This window comes from Frieseomelitta varia, unplaced genomic scaffold (assembly GCF_011392965.1).
Source record: "Frieseomelitta varia isolate USP_RPSP 00005682 unplaced genomic scaffold, Fvar_1.2 scaffold_418, whole genome shotgun sequence".
Taxonomy (NCBI): Eukaryota; Metazoa; Arthropoda; class Insecta; order Hymenoptera; family Apidae; genus Frieseomelitta; species Frieseomelitta varia.
In genome coordinates this window covers 456829-483822 of record NW_025110166.1, presented here as the reverse complement: position 1 = coordinate 483822, position 26994 = coordinate 456829, and the positions used below count along the sequence as shown (strand labels likewise).

General features: G+C 26.2%; 1 protein-coding gene across 6 annotated transcripts in view; it reads left to right on the top strand.

Annotated features, from left to right (window-relative positions):
• Window positions 1-26994, top strand: part of LOC122531822 (ras-specific guanine nucleotide-releasing factor 2-like) — an 84552-nt gene that overhangs the window by 46269 nt on the left and 11289 nt on the right. For 4 of the 6 annotated variants that reach the window (XM_043660056.1, XM_043660051.1, XM_043660053.1 and 1 more), the window contains 14 exons: window positions 1802-2103; window positions 6175-6404; window positions 8353-8549; window positions 12686-12811; window positions 12967-13069; window positions 16358-16606; window positions 17113-17273; window positions 18800-19182; window positions 20263-20372; window positions 20904-21023; window positions 22482-22703; window positions 23114-23275; window positions 24636-24925; window positions 25859-25986. In XM_043660056.1, the coding sequence (XP_043515991.1) occupies window positions 1802-2103; window positions 6175-6404; window positions 8353-8549; window positions 12686-12811; window positions 12967-13069; window positions 16358-16606; window positions 17113-17273; window positions 18800-19182; window positions 20263-20372; window positions 20904-21023; window positions 22482-22703; window positions 23114-23275; window positions 24636-24925; window positions 25859-25986 (2783 nt within the window). The remainder of the gene's footprint in view (window positions 1-1801; window positions 2104-6174; window positions 6405-8352; window positions 8550-12685; window positions 12812-12966; window positions 13070-16357; window positions 16607-17112; window positions 17274-18799; window positions 19183-20262; window positions 20373-20903; window positions 21024-22481; window positions 22704-23113; window positions 23276-24635; window positions 24926-25858; window positions 25987-26994) is intronic. The other 2 variants (XM_043660054.1, XM_043660052.1) reach the window with 1 other exon arrangement.

Below are 26994 nucleotides of genomic sequence, written 5' to 3'. Positions count from 1 at the left end.
TAATTATTAAACTTGAGTATAAAATTAGGCCACTCTCAATTTTCAATAATTTACATATCTTTGGTAAAATTGAAAGATTTGAACATAGTTTGATAGTAAATTTTATTAACTATTCAAGCTCAAATTAAAATTAAGTCATTCTTAATTTTTAATAACGATAGACATCTCTAAATCACGACGTGAATTGAAACAGACTATTGTCTGAAAATCACATCGCAATCACGAAACGATGGTTTTGCTGTCGGTGGAATAAACAACTCATACACTACTTTTTAGTGGTGGCTCGAAGTGGTTCGTATCGACGACAAAAACTACATCACCAAAATGATAAGAGTGAATTCAATGTTTAACGTTTGAAAAAATATTGAACACTTTCTTTGTATATAATAAATAAAATAATGATATATTTTCTAGTTAATCCTTCGTGTCATTGACAACTCTTATGACATTTTATTAAATTTTTGTATGATTAGATGATTTTTATCATATTGTATTACATACAGAAGAATTTTCTAATAATTAGAGCAGAGCTTTTTCAAATATTCTTAACATTTGAATGTTATAACTCGACTGCAGATGTTTATGCAAATTTACATTCTTTTAAACATATTTAAGATAATTAAAGAAGTGGAATCTAAATTAAGACTTTTTTTACCTATTAAATATTATAATGTGCACTTTACTTGAAATATCTCACCTATTTTTGCAATTTATATTATATCTATATTCATTCTGAAGATTTTCATGATATTGAAATTTTATACAAATGCATAATAGTTCGCAATCGAATATAACATTTGAATATTAAGATATTTAAAAAACAGATGTTTTTTAAATATTTAAATAATCTCTGTTGTATTGCGTTTTATATGATAAACTGAAGAAAATAAGACGTAGTATTACACAAAGCAGAAACATGCAAACATTCTCGCGATTTACAAATGTTTATTTTATATACCCTTTTGAGTATCCTGAGGAATTGTTGTTACACTGAATTGATTAAGTAGACTGCAGATTTTTGTGTAAGATTATATTCTTATGAAAATAATTAAAAAAAGTAGAATCTAAGCAAAGATTTCTTTTAATTATTAAATATCATAACAGATACTTTCTTTGGATATTTTTATTAAGCGTATTCAATGGATTTTCATACTTCTAAACTCTCTATAAATACATAAAAATTCGCAGTCTAGATATAATAGTTTATATGAAGCGGTGCTTTTAACTTTTACCGCATTTTTCACAGGAGTTGAGTCGTTCGCGGTTAATCTTTTTTACTGTCTCAGGCTTTTAAGAGAAGCAAAAAAATTTCAATTTATTTAATTCTACAATCAGGTTCTAACTCTGCTCCGTCTTTTCGGTTCTATTTTCGACCCACCTACATTTCTCAAAAACTAAAACATATCTCATGTTCAAACGAACTATAAAATATGACTATATATACTTATTGATATGCAATATGCGATTTCTCGATCAAATTTTATCATCTTTTTAAAATAATTATAAATCTTTTTGCTAAAACAAATATAAAACTAAAATAATATAAAAATTCAAGAACCTCGGGGTTAAGTTAAATTTTCGAAAGATGAATCCTCGGAGGAAGAAAAATAAATTTACTCCGAAAAATTCACGAACAAAATTTCGCACAGGACCTATGAAGGATTAGAAAGTATCATCAGGATATAAATAATTTTCATTCAAGTTTTTTTATCTATAATAGTAAAATTCTGCCAATTTGATCAACGAGGAAACGTTAATCCTCGAATTTCTTTGCATTCCACGATTTATTTCTTTTTTTCAGTTGTGTGCCTTGAAAAAAGAGTTGAGGCCTGTAGCTTCATCGTATACAGGAAAGCCGAGAGTTCAAAGGACCATGTCCCATGGTACTGGCAGTTTATACATGTCAGGATCTCTTTATGGATCCGACGAACACGATTCCGTAGTTACGTCGTTTGGAATACGAAATATTACCGAGGCCGAGGTGCAGAAAATTAAAAAGGTTCAGAGCTTCTTGAGAGGATGGCTGTGCCGCAGGCGCTGGAAACAGATCGTCGAGCAATACATTAAAAGCCCTCATGCTGAGAGTATGCGTAAGCGGAATAGGTAAGAATTACTTCCTCTGTTTATTCAAATTTTATTTGGTAACCGCTCGTAACATTAAGTACGATCAATTAGTTAAAATAATAACGATGCTAGAAATTCTAGAACAATATTATGACTAGATTGCGGACTTTTGTACATATCAGAGATTTTTTAAAGTAGAAAATCCCATAGAATGGAGATTTACACATAGCTGCAGATTTTAAATATTTAATGAAAAAAAAAAAGAATTTTTAACAAATTATAGATACTAATTTATTTAGGTCAAAGATTTGTAAATTTTGAAGAAACGATGATATTTTTTATAATTGTTTGTTGGAAAACAAAAAAGATCGCGAAATCTACTATACAATTATTTAAATATTTTCTTCTTATTGTTAAAATTATAATCAAAATAAATCTTTTTTTTAATTCATTATTTAAAGTTGTATCAACCACTTATATGGGTTATTAGCGGCTTGAAACTAAGTCTTACAATTTATTATACAGATTAGATTGTTTTAGGTGTATTGTGATTGTTTTAGGATCGATTCTTTGTTCATCAGATTATAATCTCAGGGAGAGACTTATATTCAGTTGATGTCTATTTATTACACGACTAATTATATTGGTTGTATTCATGATCAACACTCGCCCTTGTCTGACCCATTTCTCTGTATTTACACTAGAGTAACATTAATCAAGTAACAACAAACCAATTATCAAATAATGTACTAAATATAATCTACCAATGAACAAACGATAACTATTTTAGCCAACGATAACATAAGCTAAATTAATAGAGTAAAGTAATAAATGTAGAATCATGCAAATATTAAGTAAAATGTTAGACACGACAAAATTAGCTGTTGAATAGTTTACTCAATCATAAATCAGTAGCGATCGAATTACTTATTCTCGTAAATCAAATAAGTCAATGTAAATGTTTGCACGCGGTGCGTTGGTTTATTACGATACGCAAAACCGGTTGAAAACCGTGGTTTCATAACAAAATGAATTGTATTATTTGCTGCGTGCTGATTATCAAGAGATTATCCCTTCAACTTGACGCAATAACACTTAGACTGTCAAAGAATGCTCGGAAGTCGAACTATCTCGATCGGAGGCCAAACTATTTCTAAACTATAAGCGAACTGTTCTTTACCGGAGTCAGACGATTTCTCAACTATTCTGAGCCAATGAAAAATTGAGGAAAACTCCCTCGTTTCTCTTTCCACCGTCTTCGGAGATTCTTGAGCCTCGAGATGGAGACAAATTCGCGCGGAACGGATTTAAATATTTTCGAGATCCTTTCCCTCAAAGGATGCTTCATGGCACGCTGTACGCTATTAAAATTCCCAAGGACATAACTTTCGAGTAATTCGACCCTTCAGTGAGTCAAGGCTTTAGTTCTTTTTCTGGTATATAAATTATTTCTCTTCAAAAATTGCGCTAGTCCCCAGACGTACATGCAGTTAATTGAAAAAATATTAATTTTTTGGCAATATCTTTATAAAAACAAACGATATATTAACAAAATTTATTTCCATAAATAACTCACTATATACAAAAGTAATCTGCACAACAGCAACTTCCAATAACGAGTTATATAATAATAATACAGGATTCGAGAATCGAAAAGGTATTAATATATTTGTGATTCCAGTGCTTAGTTTGCACTGAATGTTATTAAAAAAAAATATTTTGCAAATATTGGAATATTCTCGCGAATGATATCGCGTGCTACATCGTGTTAACATTAGGAGAGAATGTTTGTTTTTAAACCATTAAAAATATTTAATATTCTGAATTCAAATACGTGGTAGTGCTGTAGAAAAGAAGCCATCGTGTATCAATATGTTTATGATTCTCGAATTTTTATATTGTAACGTTATTGTATAACTTATTATTAGAAATTGCACATTCCTTTTGTATATAATAAATTATTTCTGAACAATTTTGCTAATGTATCATTTGTTTTCACTAAATATTGCAAGAAAAGTAGGTTCGCTAATATTTTTCGATCCACTGTAAATCAAGGCACTCGAATAATAAATATCGTTTGTATTAATTTCCTATAATAGTGACTAAACTTTCGAATGTTAAAATTCTTAGACAAGTCAGTGCTATATTTTAGCTCATTCGAAACTAAATACGTAAAATTTAATGTAAAATATTTTGTGTAAAACTGATAATGAAAGGTAATGTAATAATGAATTAAAGAATTAAGAGAACATCATACTACATACTCTGTTAAATATTCGCATTATTTTAGAGAGAAAAAAATACAAATTAATTATTAATTAACTGGTTTAATTGTATTAATTTAACGTTTATTAAATGAATATTATATGGTAATTATACATGCATTAATTTTTTGAAACAGATGTACGTTAAAATTGATTCACTTGTGATTCTGTATTACTAACTGGAACAATTGCATCAATAACAATTTCAGTTTAATAAGCGTACTGCAACGTGAATATGTATCTGTGAAATATCGATAATAATATTTGCGAATAACATTGAATAACATTTAACTGTTAAATGGATGTATAATTAATATAACGCGCTATTATGTAATAATTACTCGTTTCAAGAAGTATATGGCTTCATTACTATTTCATTTCATTCGTTAGCCGCCATGGAATTTATTGATAAAATTAATAAAATTTTCATAATATTTAATTTTATTAATATTATAAATTATTTAATATTTAACTGATTTCTATTAATTATGTTTGTTTCTATAATGTTCTATAATGTTAATTTGCGGAATATTGAATGACATTTAATCATTAATTAAAGATTTATTATTAATACGTTGATTGTACTGTAACTGTTCGTTTTGACAAGTAATTACAGCGTCATTATTATTATTTTGATTTATTATTTTACACGTTGATTGCCATAGAATTTATTAGTAAGATTAATACACTCAATTTTTATTTGTATTATATATTTTTTTGAAATGAATAAAATAAACTTTTATTCATTTTTTATTTGATTTTAATTTCATTAGTATTGAATTAACTTTTATCAAATTTGTTGTTTTATAATATCAACAACAATACTTGCGGAATATCGTGTGATATTTAATTATTAAATAGCAATTTAATATTAACATATTGATTATGCAATTATTAGTTTAAAAAGTTCATACGATACTTACATTTCATGTGTACTTGTATTTGTATTAAATATCACTTTATTTTATTTTATTTATTTTATTATTCTATTTATTTTCGACTTTGTTTTATTATTTTACATATTAATTTTCATGAAATTTGCTACATTGATTTTGTGTACTTATCTGTTTGTGTACTTATTTGATTACCTAAATACTCTGCCAAGAGACATATTTTCTAATAACAAATATTTGATTAGAGAAAGGAACAAAGAGAATAGAACACCATCTTTTGAGGTAGTAAAGCAAAATAATTTCAGATAGCAAGTTTTACTTCAATAAGTAGTGTACATAGAATATTATTTATCTGTACTTTTATATTTGATATTCTTTATATGCTGATTAACGATCAATTTCAGTATTATTATAGATCATTCGGAGAATTTCTATAATATTGTTATCCAACTTTAAAATTAATTTATTTTACATTATTTCTTATGGGAAAATTTAACTCGAAAGTCAAGGTATTATAGATCATTCGGAGAATTTCTATAATATTGTTATCCAACTTTAAAATTAATTTATTTTACATTATTTCTTATGGGAAAATTTAACTCGAAAGTCAAGGTATTATAGATCATTCGGAGAATTTCTATAATATTGTTATCCAACTTTAAAATTAATTTATTTTACATTATTTCTTATGGGAAAATTTAACTCGAAAGTCAAGGTATTTTCTGAAATGAATTATGTTTAGATTCCAAGGATTCCTAGGAATCACTATATTTTTACAATACAATTCATTTAGAGTATTAGTTAATTTTTTTTAATCTTGAAACAAGTATAATACTTGTTCCAAGATTCTCTATTTAAATTAATTTAAAATACTTCTATTTAATTCTTTTATATATTTATCTTCTGCTTGCAAGGCAAAAAGAAAAAGACAGAATGAATTTTCTTAATTTCAGCTTAGTGTTTCAAATGGTGGAAACTGAAGAAGAGTATACAGAACAAATGGAGATATTAGTGAGCTGTTTCTTGAGGCCTTTTAAGATGGCCGCTAGTTCAAAGAAACCCCCTTGTAATCACGAGGATGTGAATAGCATATTTTTGAATAGCGAAACAGTATTATTCCTTCACCAGATCTTCCTGAAAGGTCTCATTTCTCGTATGGAGAACTGGCCTACTTTAGTTTTAGGTATGTCTTTTTATTTTTATTCAACAATTCGATCGTCGTTACATTCAGAAAACAATTTGATACTTTTCATTAATTCTTATAGAATTATTTATAAGACATTCTGAATAAGATATCGTTTCTCACGAAAGTATTTAAACACATATGTAAATTTTTTATGAATATACTATGTAACATTATTTGTACTCAATTTTATCACGATTATATTAGTAAATTCAATTAATATTATTGTATAAAACATTTAAAATTTTTATTACAGTAATCATGATTATTCATTATTTTATTTAACATGATTACTATGATTATATTATGTATATAATTAGGAATGTAAATAAGAATAAATATATGTTTACAATAGAAGCACTTTGAACATCAATAGTCTATTATATATTATATTTTTTATTATATTAGCAATCGTAATTTAATCTGAAGATATACTTTAGAATTATTTGTTGCTCTTCTATATTCTAAAAATATGGTATGTCTTTGTATCATTTATTTCTTAAATTCTCTTTTGTCTGTCACACAATATTTTATAGAGATCCCGAAATACATTGATATACTTTTTTCGCCGTTTTATTAAATTTTGAATATCAAGTAAAAACGAATATAACGATGAGAATATCGATCGTCTAAGCTTAGTAACCCTGATTCAAAGTTCAATAAAATGGCGAAAAAAGATTGTACCTCAAATTTTAGAGAGCCATTATAAAGGGAAGTCTTTAATCTTTAAATCTGTTGTAGATTTAGTTATGAAAAATATTTTTCAATGTTTCTATATGCTATGACAATTTACAACATTTTCAAAAGAAAAGAAGTGTCTTCACTTTCCTACGTAATGTAGAAACATCTTAGAATAAAATGAGTGCATTTTGTACGATTTTATTTTACGAAATTGTAACAGTTTATGTACTTAATGTCCAAATATTTAAGTGTCCGAATGTGAGTAACTATACATACGAAATAGCATACAATTTTCACGAAATAGCCATGCTTCAGTGGTAGTGAAATCGAATTATTATCAATGATATCTTGTTCATGATGTCATATAAATGACGTTGTAAAGCGAGATGTCTCGCGATAATTTTGGTAATTGACATGGTTGTCATAATTATACTGTTGAATGCAAGCCTCAGAGTGCTTATGTTCTTTACGAGTAGAACACATATTCAGTATATTCCGTACTAATACAAAATTCAGATTGTGTTAACCAATTAAAGACTAAACGATATAATTTACCATAATATTGTAGATATTTCAATTTATCGATATTTCATAAAATTATAGAATTTACATCACGGTATAATGATGAGGAAATATTAAGTGAATTGGAATTTTCTTTTATAGACCTAAGTGAGGTATGGAAAAACAGAATTTGATAATGAAATTGATTGAAAAAATTGTAAATAAAATGTTGCATTGATCTTTAATAGCAATATAATGAAACTATTAAGAAGAAATACATTAATAATAAGTTTTACTATTAATATTAATAAATTTCAACAATAATTTCTTTAATATTGTAAATAGTCTTACAATAACATTATGATATATTCATTCACTTCTAAATACAATTGATTTTTGTCATTGAAGTCATTGCGATCAAGAATAAAATCGATATGGTTATTAACAGAAATATTAACTTAATGTAAAATATAAAATCGAAAAATCAGTTATTAGAATATCATTACGATAATTAGACTGCGGATCTTTATGCAAATTCATACTTCTAAAAATATAATTGAAAACACAAATTTGATATTTATTTACGTATTAAATATTATAAAAATTGAATACTAATTAAATTAATTGTTAATTACACACTTATGTGCATTCTACGCAATTTTGTACTCTAAATTTTCCATAAATATATGAAAATTCGCAGTCTAATAATAATCAACGATACGTGCACAAAATATAAGAATTTTGACGACAAGTTTGATGATTTTAGGAGATTTGTTCGACATGTTACTGCCAATGTTATCAATTTATCAAGAATACGTCAGAAACCATCATTACAGTCTTCAAGTGTTGACTGAATGCAAGCAATCATCACCTGCGTTCGCTGCAATGCTTATTAGATTGGAGAACAAGATCGCTTGCGGAGGACGTTCACTAGAGACCTTTTTAACGTATCCTATGCATCAGGTATGTTACGTTATATTCATTTTCTTAATATTATTCATTTGTTTGATTGATAGCCTTTTGAATATGAAACAGTGGGTGCATAACATATGTAGGTGTCTTAAAGGTCGGAGCAAAATTTTATGGAAACAGTTATAGCAGATTTAAAATACTCTGATGGGACAAAGGAATATAAATCCAATTTCAGTCAAAAAAATATTTTTTATGCGTTATTCAATTTATTATCAAATTTTATTTGTTTTTTTTTTATTTATTAAAAAATATTCTTTTTCCTGAAAATGACAGTTCTCTAAAGTTTTGAAATCCAAATATATAATTACACATTTTGGATAATTCTACGATCAAACGTTATGAAGACAAAATCGCAAAATTCAAAGTGAAATTAAATGATTTAAATATTCATCATGAGTGATATTTTACTGACAGTAAATATCTTCTTTTTAATAAAATGAATCATATACATAATTTCTTATTTTTCAATTTCATACTTCATTAACATCTTATAATTTCTTTTTTCAATTACTTTAAGAACTGTTTAAAAACTTCTTTCTATTTACTAAAATGAGAGCAAACATTTAGAGATTATAGCAAATTTAAATGAAGAAATGCTATTCTTTCATTTTAGTTTATTTTTGCGTATATATGTAGAATTATTATCTTTTCAGTTTTACCATGAAAATTGGAAAACCCCATGTCATAGTTGTATGATTATATACATAATCGTGCAAACATATCCATAGTTTTATTATACTCTTTGTATTTTTATACATATTTTTTTAATTACTTTTTTTGTACTGTTTATCGTCTTTTTCACGTCATACTTACGTTAATTAAATTTTTGTCGAAAAACAACAACCGATATCAAAGTGTTTTTGGCAACAAAAAGCCACTTTTAAAGCTATTGGGCAATGTTCTGGACTAAAAACAGTAAACAAAGCAATATCGATGTAGCTCGTTTACTTGTTTACCATCTCGCGGTTCACATATTATTATAGGAAAATACGAAACTTGCCACTTTCCACCAATATTTATGTTGTTCGTAAAACTATTAATCAAACATTGTCATCATATATACATAATTGTAAAAAATAATAATAACATATCGTTCTATTTAAAAAAATTATATTGATATTGAAATTCTTAAGAATAATAACGTAAAATAAAATAATAATATAGATTAAGATAACACAAAACAAAATTAAAATAAAATCTAAAGTTTAAATTCAGATTAAAACGAAGAAGTTATTTTTCCTTTTTAATATCTTTATGAAATATCATCTCGTATCTACTTTTATATAACATTCAACCGCAATTCGTAAAAAAATATTTTTTTCGTGTTTTTAATTTTATCACGGAATATTATAATAAAATAATAATGAAACGGGATATAATAATAGTAAAAATAGTGGAAGTATAATAATAATTTATACGCATGAGACAAATAAGAAAAGGAGGAAAAAGTCATGGATAAGAGAGTGACAATGAGAGAAGCTGAGAAATTCTGATGTTCATATACAGTGCACGTCCCCAAGGATAATTAATCAGATTAAAGTATTATGTACCATCTCTATGCATAAGACACAACTTCATAGTTGAACGTCATAAAACGATGCGCAACTACTGTTGAAAATTAATATCGTAATTAGCATCCTGTTTTTAGCATCCTGTTTACTCTATGTTTTGGATTTAAATACTATTACCAACACAACGTGATTGTTTAACGACATAATTCATTAATCCTTTCAGTACGGTGGATAAGATATCTCGCCACAACTATGTATTGTACAACCAACGAGATTAACGCTCTCGCTTTATAACGCCATTCTACAATTCCACTTCATTGATGATATTGCACATAGTTATGCAAAATATCTCATCCATGATAGCGTAATGGTTAATGGCCGCTATTTTTCTATCAGTTCATAAAATTTTCAAATGTTACACTTTAAATTATTCCTCCGTTTGTTATTTTTGTCAGTATATTCAAACACTAATCGTCGATGTAACATTCAAAAGCTAACCGTTTCGAATAAATATCAATTTTGATCAGATTTTTGCAGATAGATCTGTGGTCGTATGGGAAAATAAGACGGTATACCACATACTTTCACTTTCGTGATATAACCATTTAAAGCTCATAACATCAATTCTTCTTATTGGATATTATTTATGTAGAGATTAAATATAAATGATTATTAAATAACAATAATAGTAATTGAATAACAAATAATTAGACAAGACAAATAACACAGATAAACGACTCAAATAAACTGTTTTAACAACACAATTGACTCTTTTTAAACAACACTCGACTCCGTTTCTAAACTCGCCCGACTCTCTTTTCAAAAAGACAAGAGCGCAAACGTTGTGCTTCATTCGTATAGTATTCATATTTTTTCTCGTTCACCCATTTTTATGATAAACAATCATTACAGGCCATCTGTTATGATTAAATGCAACTAAAATGACGTACGATACTACATTTATATTTGGTATGTTTAATGAATTATTTTTTTGATCCTATAAGTTTTGTTTTCATGTATTGTTTCATCATAAATACGTAGATTCTGTATTTCACAACTCAATTAACGTATAAACGCAAATTTTTTTGAAATTTTTTAACAAAACAAAAGTAAATGTACGACATACTTCTGTGAATGCAAGGAAAAACAACATTCCGCATGCCAAAAAATGTCAAAAAATTTGCGTTTATGCCTTAATTGAATGTTTTGTTAAAAATAATGCAATATTAAAGACTAACGAGTACAAACTTTGGTTATTATAAGTTTTGAATCTGCTGCTTGAAAAACTCAGTCCATGTTTCTAGCCTTTATAGTCTGAACCTCAAAGGTTTAAGCGTTAAGCTGTGGAAGTTAAAGTATTCGACGCTCGAATTTTTAAACTCGAGCTATCTAAGTTGTATACAATGATTATTATAAATAACGTGAGTGTCAAATGTCACATTATTATCAATATATGTATTACTCAATATTATCAATATATGTATTATTAATATATGTATTACGAAATGAATCTTAAGAGTATCGAGAGCTAATTGTAGTCTTAAAGCTTCAGTCTTAAAGTTCTGAAAGTTTAAGCTTCGTATGATATTATTCTTAAAAACTCAGCCTTCAAGGTTAAGTCTTGAAGCTTGCATCTTTACTTTCAATATTATCAATTCTCAGGAAATATATACGAATTCAAACAAGTACCTACAATAAATGCTTTTTTTCCAACAATAACTGCGTTACTTTTGAGTAAATATTTCTCATTTAAGATTTCTCGAGTGAAATTTTGCAAAAAATTCATCATAATAATTCCAAATTTCAAATAAGCGTCAATGTGTTAATATTGCAGTTTATTTGTAAAAAAGACTAAAATAAATTAATCGATTCATTGTATTGTTGAAAAAATCATGGAGGAAACTTTTACAATATTTAACTAAAAACAAAATTAATATTAATTTCAATTTATGTAGCAACAAAATTGTTTATTTTGATTATTATTTAATTTATAATGATTTATATGTAGAATATTTTAGTACGTATTAAAAATCGGTTATCGTGTAATATGATGTTTGGTAAAAGTGCATTGGTGCAATTACAAAATGCAATTGCATTTGTTTTTAAATGATTCCTTTTCTCTACGAATTTATTTTTATTCATGTCATTCTGAATAAAGAAATATTAAAATGAAATATAGAAGATTAATATTCCTTCGTAAATGGGGACACCTAAATAGTTAAAATATTATTTTTGGTTTTGTAGGAAAAATGTTCAAAACAAAGAGCCATATCTAGTGATGGTAAATTTACGACTAAATTAATTCATTGAGAACATATATATCTACGAAATATTCCATCATCCAAAGAATGTAGCAATAATAAATTAGCTTCCATTACAAGTTTCTGGAAGTCGATGTAAATTTAAAATTTTTTCAAATTGTTTTTGCTAAATCTTATTTATTTCTTGCATCATTTTTAAAAATATTGCATTATGCTCTTTCTTATTTTCAGTGAATTATTATTTTATTCAAACACTATACATTTTTATTGTAAATTCTATTAATTAATGTTGAATTACAGATGAAACGAGGAAATAATTGAACAGAGGAAATAATTTTCCACGTATATTTTTCAGATTCCAAGATATATTATTACACTGCACGAATTATTGGCGCATACTCCCCACGATCACGTTGAACGGAAAAGTTTAGAAAACGCGAGGCAACAATTGGAACATTTATCGAGACAAATGCACGACGAGGTATTGATTTTCTACTTGATTGCAATAGTTGATCGTTCAGAAGCAACATGTTCGTTGATTCTAATAATTAATTACTGTTTCATTTCGTTAATCTTCCAATAATTAATTATTAATAAGATATTTCTAGCTGTGTTGATGCGTTCATATTATTTTAGGTCAGTGAAACAGAAAACTTACGAAAAAATTTGGGCGTGGAACGAATGATCGTAGAAGGCTGTGATATTTTACTCGATGTCAATCAAGTATTTGTAAGACAGGGTAAGCGATATTATTGAATGTTTCTGTATATTTAATTTTTAAAACAGCGAATTGCTGTTAGAAGATTGAAAGAAGTTTCAGATTGCAAATTAGTTAATTACATCGATTAGCAATTTCCATGCACTTACGAATTATTATATCATTTATCATATTTAATTCTCTTAGATCTGCAGGCCAAGTATTTCATCATGTATTATTATTCATCTGTATACAAATATAGACGAACATGGATAAACGAATGCCTTAAAATAAATGAAAATGATTGCACTATACGTATACTACTTGATTGATATTTTTTCTATTCATTTGTAGTGTACGTAAGTCATTCAAATCAGTTTGATTTTACATTCAAAGGATTGAAATTTTTTACGGTTAATAAATGTTCAATTATGCGAACAGATTTCAGCGGATATATCGGTAATTTCAGTTTCGAAAATTTAATTATTAACACTATAATGACTGGTTATTATTGGGAACAATTTTTACCAGAATCGACAAATTCTTGGTTGAAAATGATCTATGAAGGCGATATCAACGATTATGAATTTGTCAAAACTAAGAAGATAGAGATACTAAAAGTATAGATAAATAAATGATATATATAAATGACATATATTGTTGAAAATCACATGACGCCATAGGAACGTCATTGATTATTATTATATTCAATTTCTTTAAGATGTAGAAAAATGTTTCAGAGTTCATTCTCGAATTTAATTGATTTTAAAAATCAATTATTTTTTAAAACAAAAAAAAAATTTTCCAAAACGTTGTGAAATATCTCGTCTAAAGCACATAAAAAATATCTAGTTCGAAGCAATTAATTATGAATTAAATGAAAATATAAAAATCTAAGTAAATTTATTATTAATATATGAAGGATTCAAAAACATTATAATTAATGTAAATTATTTTCTATAAAAATTTTTGTATCATACAAATATCCTTTTCTTGTTAAAACCATCAATCAATGGAATAGTTTAAATATAATATCATAATAAATATACTACAATGACTAAACTATTTTACGGACTGGGAATTTGTCTAGAACAATTTATTTTCAACGAAAAATAATTTACACTGATTAATTAATTTTTATACACTTGTAAAAAATTTGAAGATATAAAAATGCACATGATATATACTATATGAAAAAATGAAAAAAAATATTCTTTATAATATTTAATATTATATAATAGATAAGACAATTCTTTTTTGCTTTCTTTCTAGTTGTCTTCATAAAAATTTTTTTAATTATTTATGTAAAAATTCGCAATTTATTAATTACCTTCTGATTAGCTTCTGAGCTCCATATTTTTCGATTATACAAGTTGTTTCTACAAGTAGAAATTTACAGTTTCCTTCATCAACAATATCGGTAACCCTCCATCGATATTTTCATTGTTTCACTTCTCTTTCATCCCGAATCGAGAAAATCGATGAAAAATTTTTCGCTGCAGTCGATAAAGTCTGAGTTGAATTTGCTATACGTGGATATTGCCTCGAAGCTTTTGCATGTCCATAACAAGTGAAAATTCGTGGTAAGTGATGCAAGCGCATCTCTTTTTGTTCTAGAATCAATAGGGTTGTATGTACATAATACGTCGAACTGCCGGATTATGCGCAACTATTATTAGGGCTGTTATAGAAATTGTTATAAAATCTCTTAGAAATATTTCTAAAATATTTATAGAATCAATTTTCTCTAAAAACATTTCCAAACAATATACCTAACGAAGCCTAAGTACATACGTATAGATATTGCTGTTCAAAAATCTTCGGACACTTTTGATTTTTAACATTCAATTTATCGTAGATAATAAGATTTTTAATATTATTATTAAATTCAGTATTAATACCTTGCAGATTCTTTGTCGTATAAGGTATTATTTATAGTAATGTACAATAATTCTTTTAAATAAAATTAGAAATTATTTGTAGAAACGAATCAATATAAAATATAAAATAAAATAAAAATTATTTCATTTGATGATCAAGTAGTGAAATAATTTCGAGAAAGATCATTTGTTTGTTCATAATCTGGAAAAATAACAATTATACAATATTTTTCAGAAAGTACTTGAATTTTCCCGGACTTATATATCATCATACTATATGTATATCATATATTTTGTTGTTTTATATTATGCCGACTATACATAAACATGAGCAGAATCATACATGTACATATATCGTATTAATTAAAATAGTAATAATAATTAAGTAATAATTATTTAATAATACTTTAAACTTTTTTTTAATTTTTTAAACAATTGAATTTTTATAGAGTTAACCTTTTTAATAAGAGCAAATATATCATTTTTACCACAAATGGCTTTTACGCTGAGATGATGGCTTTTATTTTTATAAATTAAATTATTTGAATTAAATTTTTATGACAGAAAACGTTTCAATTGAAAAGCAATACATACATATATTTGGGATTTTTATATGTAGTTTTAGATGGTACATTACAAAATAATAACTTGTAACTTGTGTTTGATTTTATTATATTTGAAATTATTGTACAAATTATAATTTGTATTTGCACCGTAATTTGTATAATGTATTTTATAATTATAATAAACCAAAGAGGATTAAAATTTAGAGGATTAGAATTATTGGTATATTTGCAAATATGGTACGCTCTATATAGAAAGATCTTCTGTGTAGAAAACATTTAATGACTGTAATTTATGATCTGGGAACGTTAAAATTTCATAGAATTATTGGTACGTTTAAAAATGTTATAATTATAGATGGTACGTAGGAAAATGGTAACAATTATAATTTGTAATCTAAGAGTGTTAAGATTTGAGAAAATAATTGTACAATTGGAAAAATTTTTTAAATGATTTTGAAAAGAGATTTGTCCTACATGACAACTCCTTAATTGACGAGTGGCGTAAATCCAAAATGAGTCCAATATTATAAATATTGTTCGCACGCGATTTAGGCGGAATGAAGTCTATGGAAATTGACATGAAAATATAATTTTCACAATACTAAGGAATAAAGACTTAATTCACCTATTAACTAAGGGACTCACATATTCTTTGTAAAATGGTGTAACTTTATTTTAAAACTATGAATATGACAAAAATAATTACGTGTATTAAATGCTGTATTCTATATGTAAATTATGAAAATCATCCGAATCTTTAAACAAGCAAATCTACAAAATTTCTATAAAAAATTACAAAAAAAGAAAAATTGATCGTTTTAATCAATCTTGAATTTCAAATATATTTTCCATGTTATCATTCACATCTCATTATTCTTTTTCAGGTACACTCATTCAAATATTAGACAAGCCAAGAGGAGCACGAAGTAGATTTAGCGCAACGTTCGGTGGGAAAAGTAGTGATAAGGAAGCAGTCAGACAATGCTTCCTCTTTTCCAAACATTTGTTATTAACGACGCGTCAATCGGGCGACGACGGTCGTTTGAATCTTGTTCCACAAATCGGAAAAATACCACTTTCCGATGCAGTGTTAGTGGAAGACCCTAACGAACAGAATATTGCAGATGATGACGGTATTATAACATTATTATCTGTTGACTAAAACTTTTTAGAGCTTTATCTGGCAATTTCATGCTATTGTGATCGTTTATGTTTAATCTTTTGCACTTGGTGTATTATTAATGTAATTAAATACAAATTCTTGAGAAATTCTAGCAAGTGATAAAAAGTATTATATTATTTTGTTGCAAGTGATAAAAAATATTATATTATTTTGTTGCAAGTGATAAAAAGTATTATGTTATTTTGTCTTTCGAGAAAGTTATTGAATTTTTAATTAATTAGAATACTTCTGGTGTATTTTCTATAAAATATTCTATTTTGTAGTCTTATTTTTAAGTTCATGTATGATGAATGTACTATTCTATCTTCAGTCTGTTAACTGTGTATGAAGAAATGATTTTTGTTTTGTAACAAATATTTTTGCTATAAAAGAACATTATCCTTTTTGCTATTTGAATTAAAATTAAGTAATTAGATACATTAATGTAATATTACTGTGACGGTGAACTGATTTTAGAACTGTCAATGTGTTCGATATCCAGTGGTGTAAGTGAAAGTAGCGGAATTGGCAGTGGAAGTGTCAATACACAACTGCAGAACCGTGACTTCAAAATTATATTCGATGTAAAATCCGGCGGACCTCAATTTACCGTACACCTCGTAGCTCCTACTATTCAGGTATAATTTCGAATACTTGAATAAAGATCTTGAATAGAGGAATAGTACTCGAAGGATCTATGTTACATTTTCGAATTGTCGAAATTGAGTCAACAGTGCAATATGGTTTTACAGTCTCTCTGATACTATACACAGATTACAAATATTCAAAAGTCAGAAGTCAATATAAAATAAAAGAAAAGGAGCACTTCAGAGTTTAAAATTCATGGAAAATGTATAGGTTTAAACTGTGTTATCTTGAAATGTAATGTTAAATGTAACGTAGATCCTTATTCGAGGTCACCATTCAATTTTAATCAAACTGGAGATTTTTATGTATTTATGAGAAATTTCAAAATTCAAAATTGCACTGTGATATTAATATTAACACTAGAACTACCAAAATGACTAGTTCATAATTTTTGTTGAGAAATTTTATAGACGTCAGTGTATTTTTGAAAATTCAAATGATTTTTCATAAAATGTTTAAATAATAGTTTGTATTCTATTGCACTATAAAATTTTTCTATTTTTTTCTTTTTAGCTTAATATGTCTAATGAAAGTTTTATTCTTGAATCTTCTAGTGCTAATATTATAATATTAATATTAATTAATAATATATAATATATAATAATATAAATAATTTGTGATATTAAAATAATATTTTATTGAGATTCAATACTTTTGTATTAAAATTCAATACTTTGGTTATAAAAATTTGTATAAAAATCCGCAGTCTAATTATAACAAAAATTATATGTACTAAATTTTATTATTGTAAACGTAACATCCTTTTTAATTTACAGTTACATATTTACTATTTTTTTTTAATCCGTCAGCAACAACTTCTACGTGTCATACAAGCTATTACTCTCTTTAAGAGAAAAAAACCTACACATAATTTGTAAATTATTTAAATAAAAGTATTTAAAGTATTTAAGTAAAATCAAAGATTTGAACATATTATTAGTTAGGCAGTAACTATTAGTTTAAAAAAAAATTTGGAACATTTTATAAACATTAATTTCATTATTTGTTGAAGTCATATATAAATATATTGAGAGAAAAAAATTACGAAATCTACAAATACATTAAAATGTAGAAAATTGAAATGTACTATTTCAATAATAATAACAATAATAATAATCAGAGTAATGTTTTATTCGCTTTATTGCTTTGTTTTAATTTTAACAGATATATGTAGAGTTCTACGTAAAAGACAAGGATGAAAAAACTACTGATTTTAAGAATAAAAGAAATTGAATCTTTGTATAATCTTACATAGCAGAATTTTATAATATTAGCAACTAGAATTAGAATTTCAAATAGAATTATATATAGAAAAAAAATTACAGCTTGAGTCCCCATTGAAGGGTTAACAATGTTTTATACTTTCCATCTACAAGAAAAGGAATATTAATGAAAATTAATAGAAATTAGCGGAAATGAAGGTGGAAATGAGATTAATAATATTTTATATTTTTAATTTATAAGAAAAGAAATATTTTTAATTTAAAGGAAATTTATAAAAAATTTCGATTAACAGGAGAAAGCTGCTTGGATAAGCGATATCAGTCACTGTATGGATAACGTTCATTTGCACGATTTACTTCAAGGCTTGTGGTCGGACACTAGTTCTGTCACGATGCCTGAAGCTATCGAAAACGACCCGAAATTATTCAATGATGACGTGGACATCAAATTCAGTAAGACTTTAAATTCCTGCAAGATTCCGCAAGTTCGATTAGCCACACCTGAACGTCTACTTCAACGTCTGATGGATCTGAGATTTCTCAGTATCGATTATCTCAATACATTTTTGATAACTTATCGAGTATTCATCGATAGTGTCACTGTGTTAGAAACCTTAAAGAAAGCGCTTTACGAGGCTGAGCCACCGTATGCTGAGATGCCTACTGGTTCTCTCGTGTAAGTTTAATTATTTTTTAATTTATTAATAGAACATAGATTTTTATTAGGACAATTATTGCATATATAATAAACAAATCTGTGTTTTAATCAATTTTTCGTAACACATGCATTTAATTTTCAATTGATAGAGGAAGTTCTTCCAGTGATGAATATTTCATTAGATAAATAAAAATCTAATATTTTATAATTAAAATTAATATTATACTATTATATATATTAAAATATTATAATATTATATTTTAAATATAATATTAGTTTATATATATTGTATTATATATTATATTATACAATATATCATGGTATATTATATAGTATTATTGCATATTATATAATTTCCAATTTATTAAATATTGAGTTACATTATTATATAATCCAATTTTTCATGACAAAATTTAGTTAATTAATTTTTCATTTTGACATAATGCAGGCTTGTCGAACGCGTCACATGAATTTAGCAATTTATAAGCCGCTTGCCCCTCATTGTTTGGGGCTTTAACCCCATGATTTTCCTATCATGTTTAGACTTTAACCATTATTGCATACATTTGATTTAATTTCTTAACTTTGTCAATTTATGAAAAAATACTTTTCTACAATCTCTTCTCACACATGTATTATCGGCGATGCATTTTATCCATAATTTCAGCTTTCTATAATTTACGACTGGATCTCAAGTATTATTATATGTTCTTACATTGCTTTATCATATTTTATTTAAAAAAAAAGTCGATACGAGAATATTTTTAATTTTTGTTACAAAAAGCGGATAATGGAACTCTTAGAGTATCCGGAGAAGAAAGAAACAATAGAATGAAATAGGTATGAAGGAGTCTTCCCCTTTGTTTGCAAAAAGGATTACGAGCCATTAGTTCGACGGACCTGATATAATGAATTAAATATATATATATGATCTTGTGAAACCGACATGATTATGACATTATGCGATCCTGAACATGGTTTGAAATTTTCTTTGTCTCAGGAATCGTTGAATCAAAAAATAAAGTGAATGTGAAAGTCGAAAAACATTTTTATGGCTTAAACTTCGTCTTTTATGACTATGAATATAAATTTGTTTAGATCTTTAGACGTCTTGGGTGGAAACGCGACAGACTCGCAACTGCAGATAGACGATAAGAAACGAAGCATCCTTTTACCACGAAAAACTAGTGGAGCTAGTTCAGTTTCTGGTACATTTATCGATTTATTAATTATATGGAAATCTCGAATAAATATATATATCATGCCTTGAATTAACACTAGAACTACCAATATGGCCAAGCTTCTCCAGGCTTACAACTTTTCTTAAATATTTCTTAAAGATTTACAATTTTCCATAAAATCAATAAGTAAACAGTATATTTATACTATTATATATAATAATGTTATTATATTTAAAAAAATAGTACAGTTATTTATAATAGTTATAAATAAAAAGTATTAATATTTATATTATTTATAATAATATAATTATATTATACTATTATGAATATAGTCTTGCACTTGAATTTTTCTGATATAAATTTCATGGTACAGTTGTTTAGTAGTTCTAATGTTAAAATGTGTGCCTAATTTCATATTAAATTAGTATTAATCATTGGAGTAATAATAGTAATAGTTATATACATAAAAATATAATTATGCCATACTTATGCAAACACAATATTTTCTGATAAATTTCATAATTATCTACTATCTTTAATTTTTCATTTTGCAAATAGGATATGGATCCGAAATAAGTGAGAGCCATGAAACAAAAAGTCATGGTTCTGGTGACTCTAGCAGCGGCGGACATATACTTAATTCAAAGGGATACTGGCGCACTGGTGGATATAAAAAGGGTAAATTACTTATTACAAAGCTAACTATTAAACTTAAACTAGCTAATTTAAACAAAGCTTACTCATTAAAAAGCGTAGCATTAGCTTTCTTTACATGTATAGAAATGATAAATCATAATCTTGAAAAAATAAAATTAAAAAAAAATAACATATAAATACAATAATTTTATAAATTACGCATCTTTAAACAACGTTTGCACAATAGTCAAAAAAATAAAAATTTCAAGATTTATAGCTTTTTTCTTTATTATTAAATATAAATAATAAATTATGTATAAGTAAATACAATTAAATGTAATTATTAGAATTAAAATCTTTAGTTGACTGTTGTTGGTAATTTTTTGGTTAATCTTTTTATATTTTTATTTCCTAATCTAAATTTTTCACACGAATGGCAAATTCTCTCTTCTTTTGTTCATTTTCGATCCGCTTTCATTTTCTTTTTATAACATCAAAAAATTCCTATTAGTATGTATAACTTCTCAATTTCATTTTATATTAAGCATATTTTCTTAAAACATTATAAATTTTTATTATCTGAAATGAAAATAATATTAAAATCTGAGAATTTTGAAAGAATTAATACAGCAAACCTATTATAGTATTGTAAGCAATTTTTATTTCATTATATCAGTGTTTTAAATTTTACCAAAATTTCTCAAAAATACTCAAATTCGATAATCATACACGGTTTAATACATAATTTACCAAAATTAACACAATGCCGATCATATTAAATTTGGCGAGCTCCAAATTTCAAATCAATGTCTAATAAATATTGTTTAATAATATGCATTTATTAATAATATACATTTGTGAAATCAATCATTTCATATGCAACAATATTATAGTTGTGTGTGAATCATGCTGAAACATTTTCCGAGTTTTGTAAATTCTACATTTATAGTGGATATATATTGAAACAACTTATTAGCAAATTATTTAAAATTTCTTTTTTGAACAGTTAATCATTGCATTACCATTGTATTAAGTAGATTGCAATTTTTTTTTAAATTCTTGCATAACATAATAAAACATATAATAGTATCGACCAAAAATTTGAGACATTTATAGCTATAGATTGTATGTAGTTATATATTTTCTGAATATTTTTTAACTTTTTAACATTCACTATGACGTATTCAGTTTCTGTACTCTAGCTCTATGCAAAAAAAATCACTATTGAAATTAAGTATTGATATATGTATTTTGCATACAGAATGTGTAAAATATAAAATATATATACCTATATCTATTATTATTATTAATTGATATTATTAACATTCGGTAATATAATAAACGACTGTCGTTAATGTCGATTCAAATATTCCTCAATTTCTTTAAATTAATAAATATATGATTAACAAATTAATTTCCATTATTAATATCGGAAAGTTATTCTATAACTTCTATTAATTCATACCACCAAAAATAATTGTCGATTAATAATTATTTTAGTAGATGAAGAGCAGCAATTAAGCTTGATTTCGGAGGCACCTTCAATTATGAAACGAAGTCCTACTGCACAATCGTGTACTGCGTCTGTTGGTTCTCAATCTCCGGCAGTGTCACGAAAAATCAGCATTTCCGTGGACAAAGAAAAGAAAGAAGAAGACGATGGCCGTCATTTAACAGTACCAAAAGTCATTCCTGTTTCATCGAGCTCTGAGACTCTTACGGGTAAAATACTTTTCGAAGAAAAATTACGATTCCCGTTCAAGGAATGATAGAAACCATAGAATAACTGTGAATTGAACTACAAAATTCATTTTCTTTTCTTATGAAATTCATTTTGGAACGTGAATATACTTTACTAACAATAAAGCTTTTATGAATTAGTATTCTAAATATTTTCAAATATGTATTTAAATAATTTTATATATGCACATGGTTTCAAATATTTTGGAACATGCATCTAAATAATTTTATTATTAATCCATATTATTCCTAATATTTTCCAATTTATTGTATTTTTATTAATATCTAATAATTAAGACACGATGATTTATTATTTAAAAAAAAATTGTCCGATTACTTGTGAAACTTTTTTTCATTAACGTGATATTAAGAAAGAAATTAATTAATTTCAGATAATACGATAATGAGTGCACCTTCCTCTCCAAGCAACCTTAGTTCCGTTACACTGGTTGGATCAACTGGTTCTGGATTAGATCGAAGTCCACAAGATGGTACTTATCGATCTGTTTCCAAAGAAACGGATACACAAGTGGCAACTGGTCTCCCAAAAGAAGGTAAATAACCGTGAGAATTTCGTTTATTTGCAAGAAAAAATTATTAGTTAATTGTAGTTATTTATTTCGAATAAAAATGTATTATTATTTAACAATTTATTATTTGTTCCCAAGAATTTTACTAATTTTACTAGTTCCTAATAATTATTATATATATAATAATTATTATAAGTAAGAGATTTGGTATTTTCATAATAAGATGAAACAATAGTGAAGTAATATGTAAATAAAGTAAAACTTTTTAAAATTTGAATACGACTAATCATGAAAATATTCGAATATTCATCATAAAAGAAATATTTATCTATATGTATTATAGTGTTATAGTTTATCTATATGTATTATAGTGTTATATAAAACATTTGGAAATTTCAATTTCAACTCTATAATGAGAAATGATTGTTACGATTATATTGGTAAAATTTGAAATCAATTTAAAAATGTACATAGAGGTTACAACAAATTTATTGTAATATATTTAGTAAAAAATAAAAAAATAAGTAGCCATCTTAAAAATATACCCATAAATAAATGATTTGTGGCTTCAAATTCTTTAGAAAAACTGTAAACAATATAATTTTCAAACTCTTCATCTTACAGTTGATTAATATAATCATAACTGAATCTTGAATGAAATTTTTAAATATTTTATATAGCATCTACAATACATAATATTTGTATTTATATATTAAATTTGTATATATTGTATTTGTATATTAAATGCATACATTGTATTTATTTATGTGACATAATGTATTAATTACATTTATATATATATATAAATAATTAATACAATATATGTTAATTGTATACTAAGTAACGTATAGTTATAATTGTACTATACAAATATATTCATAAAAAAAGTCCTAAAAGTGTTCGAATACTTTCTTAGACAACAGTATGCAACTTTAAAATTACAGGACGTTATAAAAGATTAAAATATCACAGTAATTAAATAATTATTTACAAAGAAATACATTCTACTGATTTTAATGGACTCGAAATATGTAGTCGGGGCAATTCCGAGCAACTTTTCTAAGCAACTATAACTGTCGCTCTCTTTTAGTTTTCGAGATATTCGCAAAAAATATTATTGTCATTATTATCATTATTTGTACTTATTTTAAAGTGGTCCCATTAACACGTAGTGTTATTAGCGACTATTATGTTTAATTTTGCAATTGTATTAATAAAGATTACATATTACATATTACAAAAATTTAAGAAGACCAGCAAATATAATGAATTTCTTTCTTGAATCTCTGATCTTAAATGTTTCTTTGATGTCAAAAATATTCTTTATAACTATATATTTAGGATAGACCAATAATTTTCATGAAATTATTTTCCAAACTCTCAGACGGACAATTTACTTACGAGCATCTCGAGTCTGATACATCGACAGAAGCAGAAGAGAAAACACCCACAGAAAGTCCTACTACGTCAATGGCAAAACCCGCTGAAATAACTGAAAGTAAAACAAGCAAAGAAGAGAAACAGAAAGAACCTGAAAGTGACAGTTCATCCGTGCAGACTCCTCAAAAATCAATACCAAATCAACAGAATCAACAAAGATACCAACATAGAGCATCCATTGTCTCTGCTCCTGCGGCTACTGCAAGAAGTAGCTCGATTTCTACGATAACTGGAGTATGTCGAAAAATGTCGAAAAATTTCTTTAATATTTAATTAATACTGATTTCTATACGTTTTATTTCTATTATTTCATATTATTTTTATATACGTGTAGCATAGCATATATAACATGTTATTGTAATTAAAATAACATAGAAATAATACAGTTGATCATAGAAGTTTACATATATACATCAAATATTTGAAACAGAGAAAGAAAGGTTTTGAACATTTTAAATCTACGTTAACTTATTGGATGTTTACATTTGTTTAAATAAATCGAAAATCTATATATAAACGATTTTATAAAAATCTATATGCAGACAAAATTTATTCTGGTTATAATTAATAAAAAGTAATAATAGAAATATATGTATATTGTACATTATATTATATCCAGGTCATTGTATAACAGATTTCGTGATTTCGAATTATGTTAACTTTTCCAGAATCTGTAGAATTAATAAACAAATTCATATTTGAAATTTACAAACCTCGCTCAATGGTCTTAGCAGTATTATTATCTCAAAATTGGAGAAATTAAATAATTCTTCTATATGACAATGTACACATGTAATTTCACAAATGTACTTTTTTAAAAATTACACATATAATTTAAAAATTGTGTTTTCTACAACAAATACAGAACGTTAAAAATAAAAAATGTTAAAATGTATGTTAAAACTGTATGTAGACTTTCGAGATTGACTGTAATATATACAAATGATAGTATATTACCTAAATACTATTTAGTACATATATTTTTTTCGAGATTACAAAGGATCTATCAATAAGGTAGAATAAGTTACATATACATATGTATATGAAAACGTAATAAATGCTTTCTTCAGTGAATTTTTAATATATTGCATAATATCATGATGATGATATCATTAATTAAGATCTAAAGGAAATATTATTATATCACTATAAATTTCCCTTTTGCAGAATTATTGGGCGAGCAGGCGTTCAATTCAGGAAAACCAATTGTCTTTCCAACAAGGCACCTTCCAGCACGAGCAGATTTCCAGCAAAGCTGGAGTTGTGATTACCAGTTCTCGCCAGAGTCATCGAAGGTTCGTTCGAGTATTCCTGATGTGTTTAAATGTTTAATATCCACACGTTGTTGTACGTGTCGATCGATCCGAGATTTTTCATTTCCCGAAGATTACACAATATGTCTTCTACGAAACACGATCGAAGTATAATTATAGTAATCTGTTTACTATTCGTTCGTAAGAAAACAGTAGCACATAACTTCAATGGACAGTAAAATGTACTGATAACGAGCTGATCGATACAACAATATTAGTGATAAATCTTCCTACCGAACGCGCGTACCTCGAATATAATTAAGAATACTGATTTTGTACAGGCGTTTTGTATTTTAAAACAGAAAATTATCTCTATTTCGTTTCACGGTATCGCTACTGAATGTTTGATTGTAATAAAGGTATTTTTCTTACATACTTTCTTACGCATGAGTGCTTTGTCTCGGTATTCTTACGTGTTTTCTTCCGCCTATGAAAATCTTCCTTATATTTCTTATTTTTGTAGACAGAGATATTCATATTCTTCTATCCTCGTTTAATCAATACTGTTCTCTATTATTTATGAAATACTGCATATGTAACAATTGAAAAGTCTATTTTTATTATAAAGTATAGTATCTCCTTACAATCAACATCTAATACTTTTTAATAATATGTCTAGTACTTTCCTATTTTAATTTAATGTATCTTTTATCTCTATATATAGTGAGGAGCATAACTGAATGATTAATCGCAAAATTTGTACAAAAGTGTTTCTAATGGCAATTAATATTAAGATGTGCAAAAAATAAACGTAATAAAGTATTTCGAATAATAAAAATCAATACATTTATATGTCATATTTTTTTTTTAGTTGCTTGTAACAAGAAATATTGATTAATTCACGATCTACTAACATGTACTCTATGATCCTTTAGCTATAATCCTTTCTTTTCGATCTATTTTTGCATGTGTAATCATTCCCTGATTTAATTCTATCATAATCCCATTGTTTCTCGAAGAAGCAATTATACATATTTTTAACTACATCTA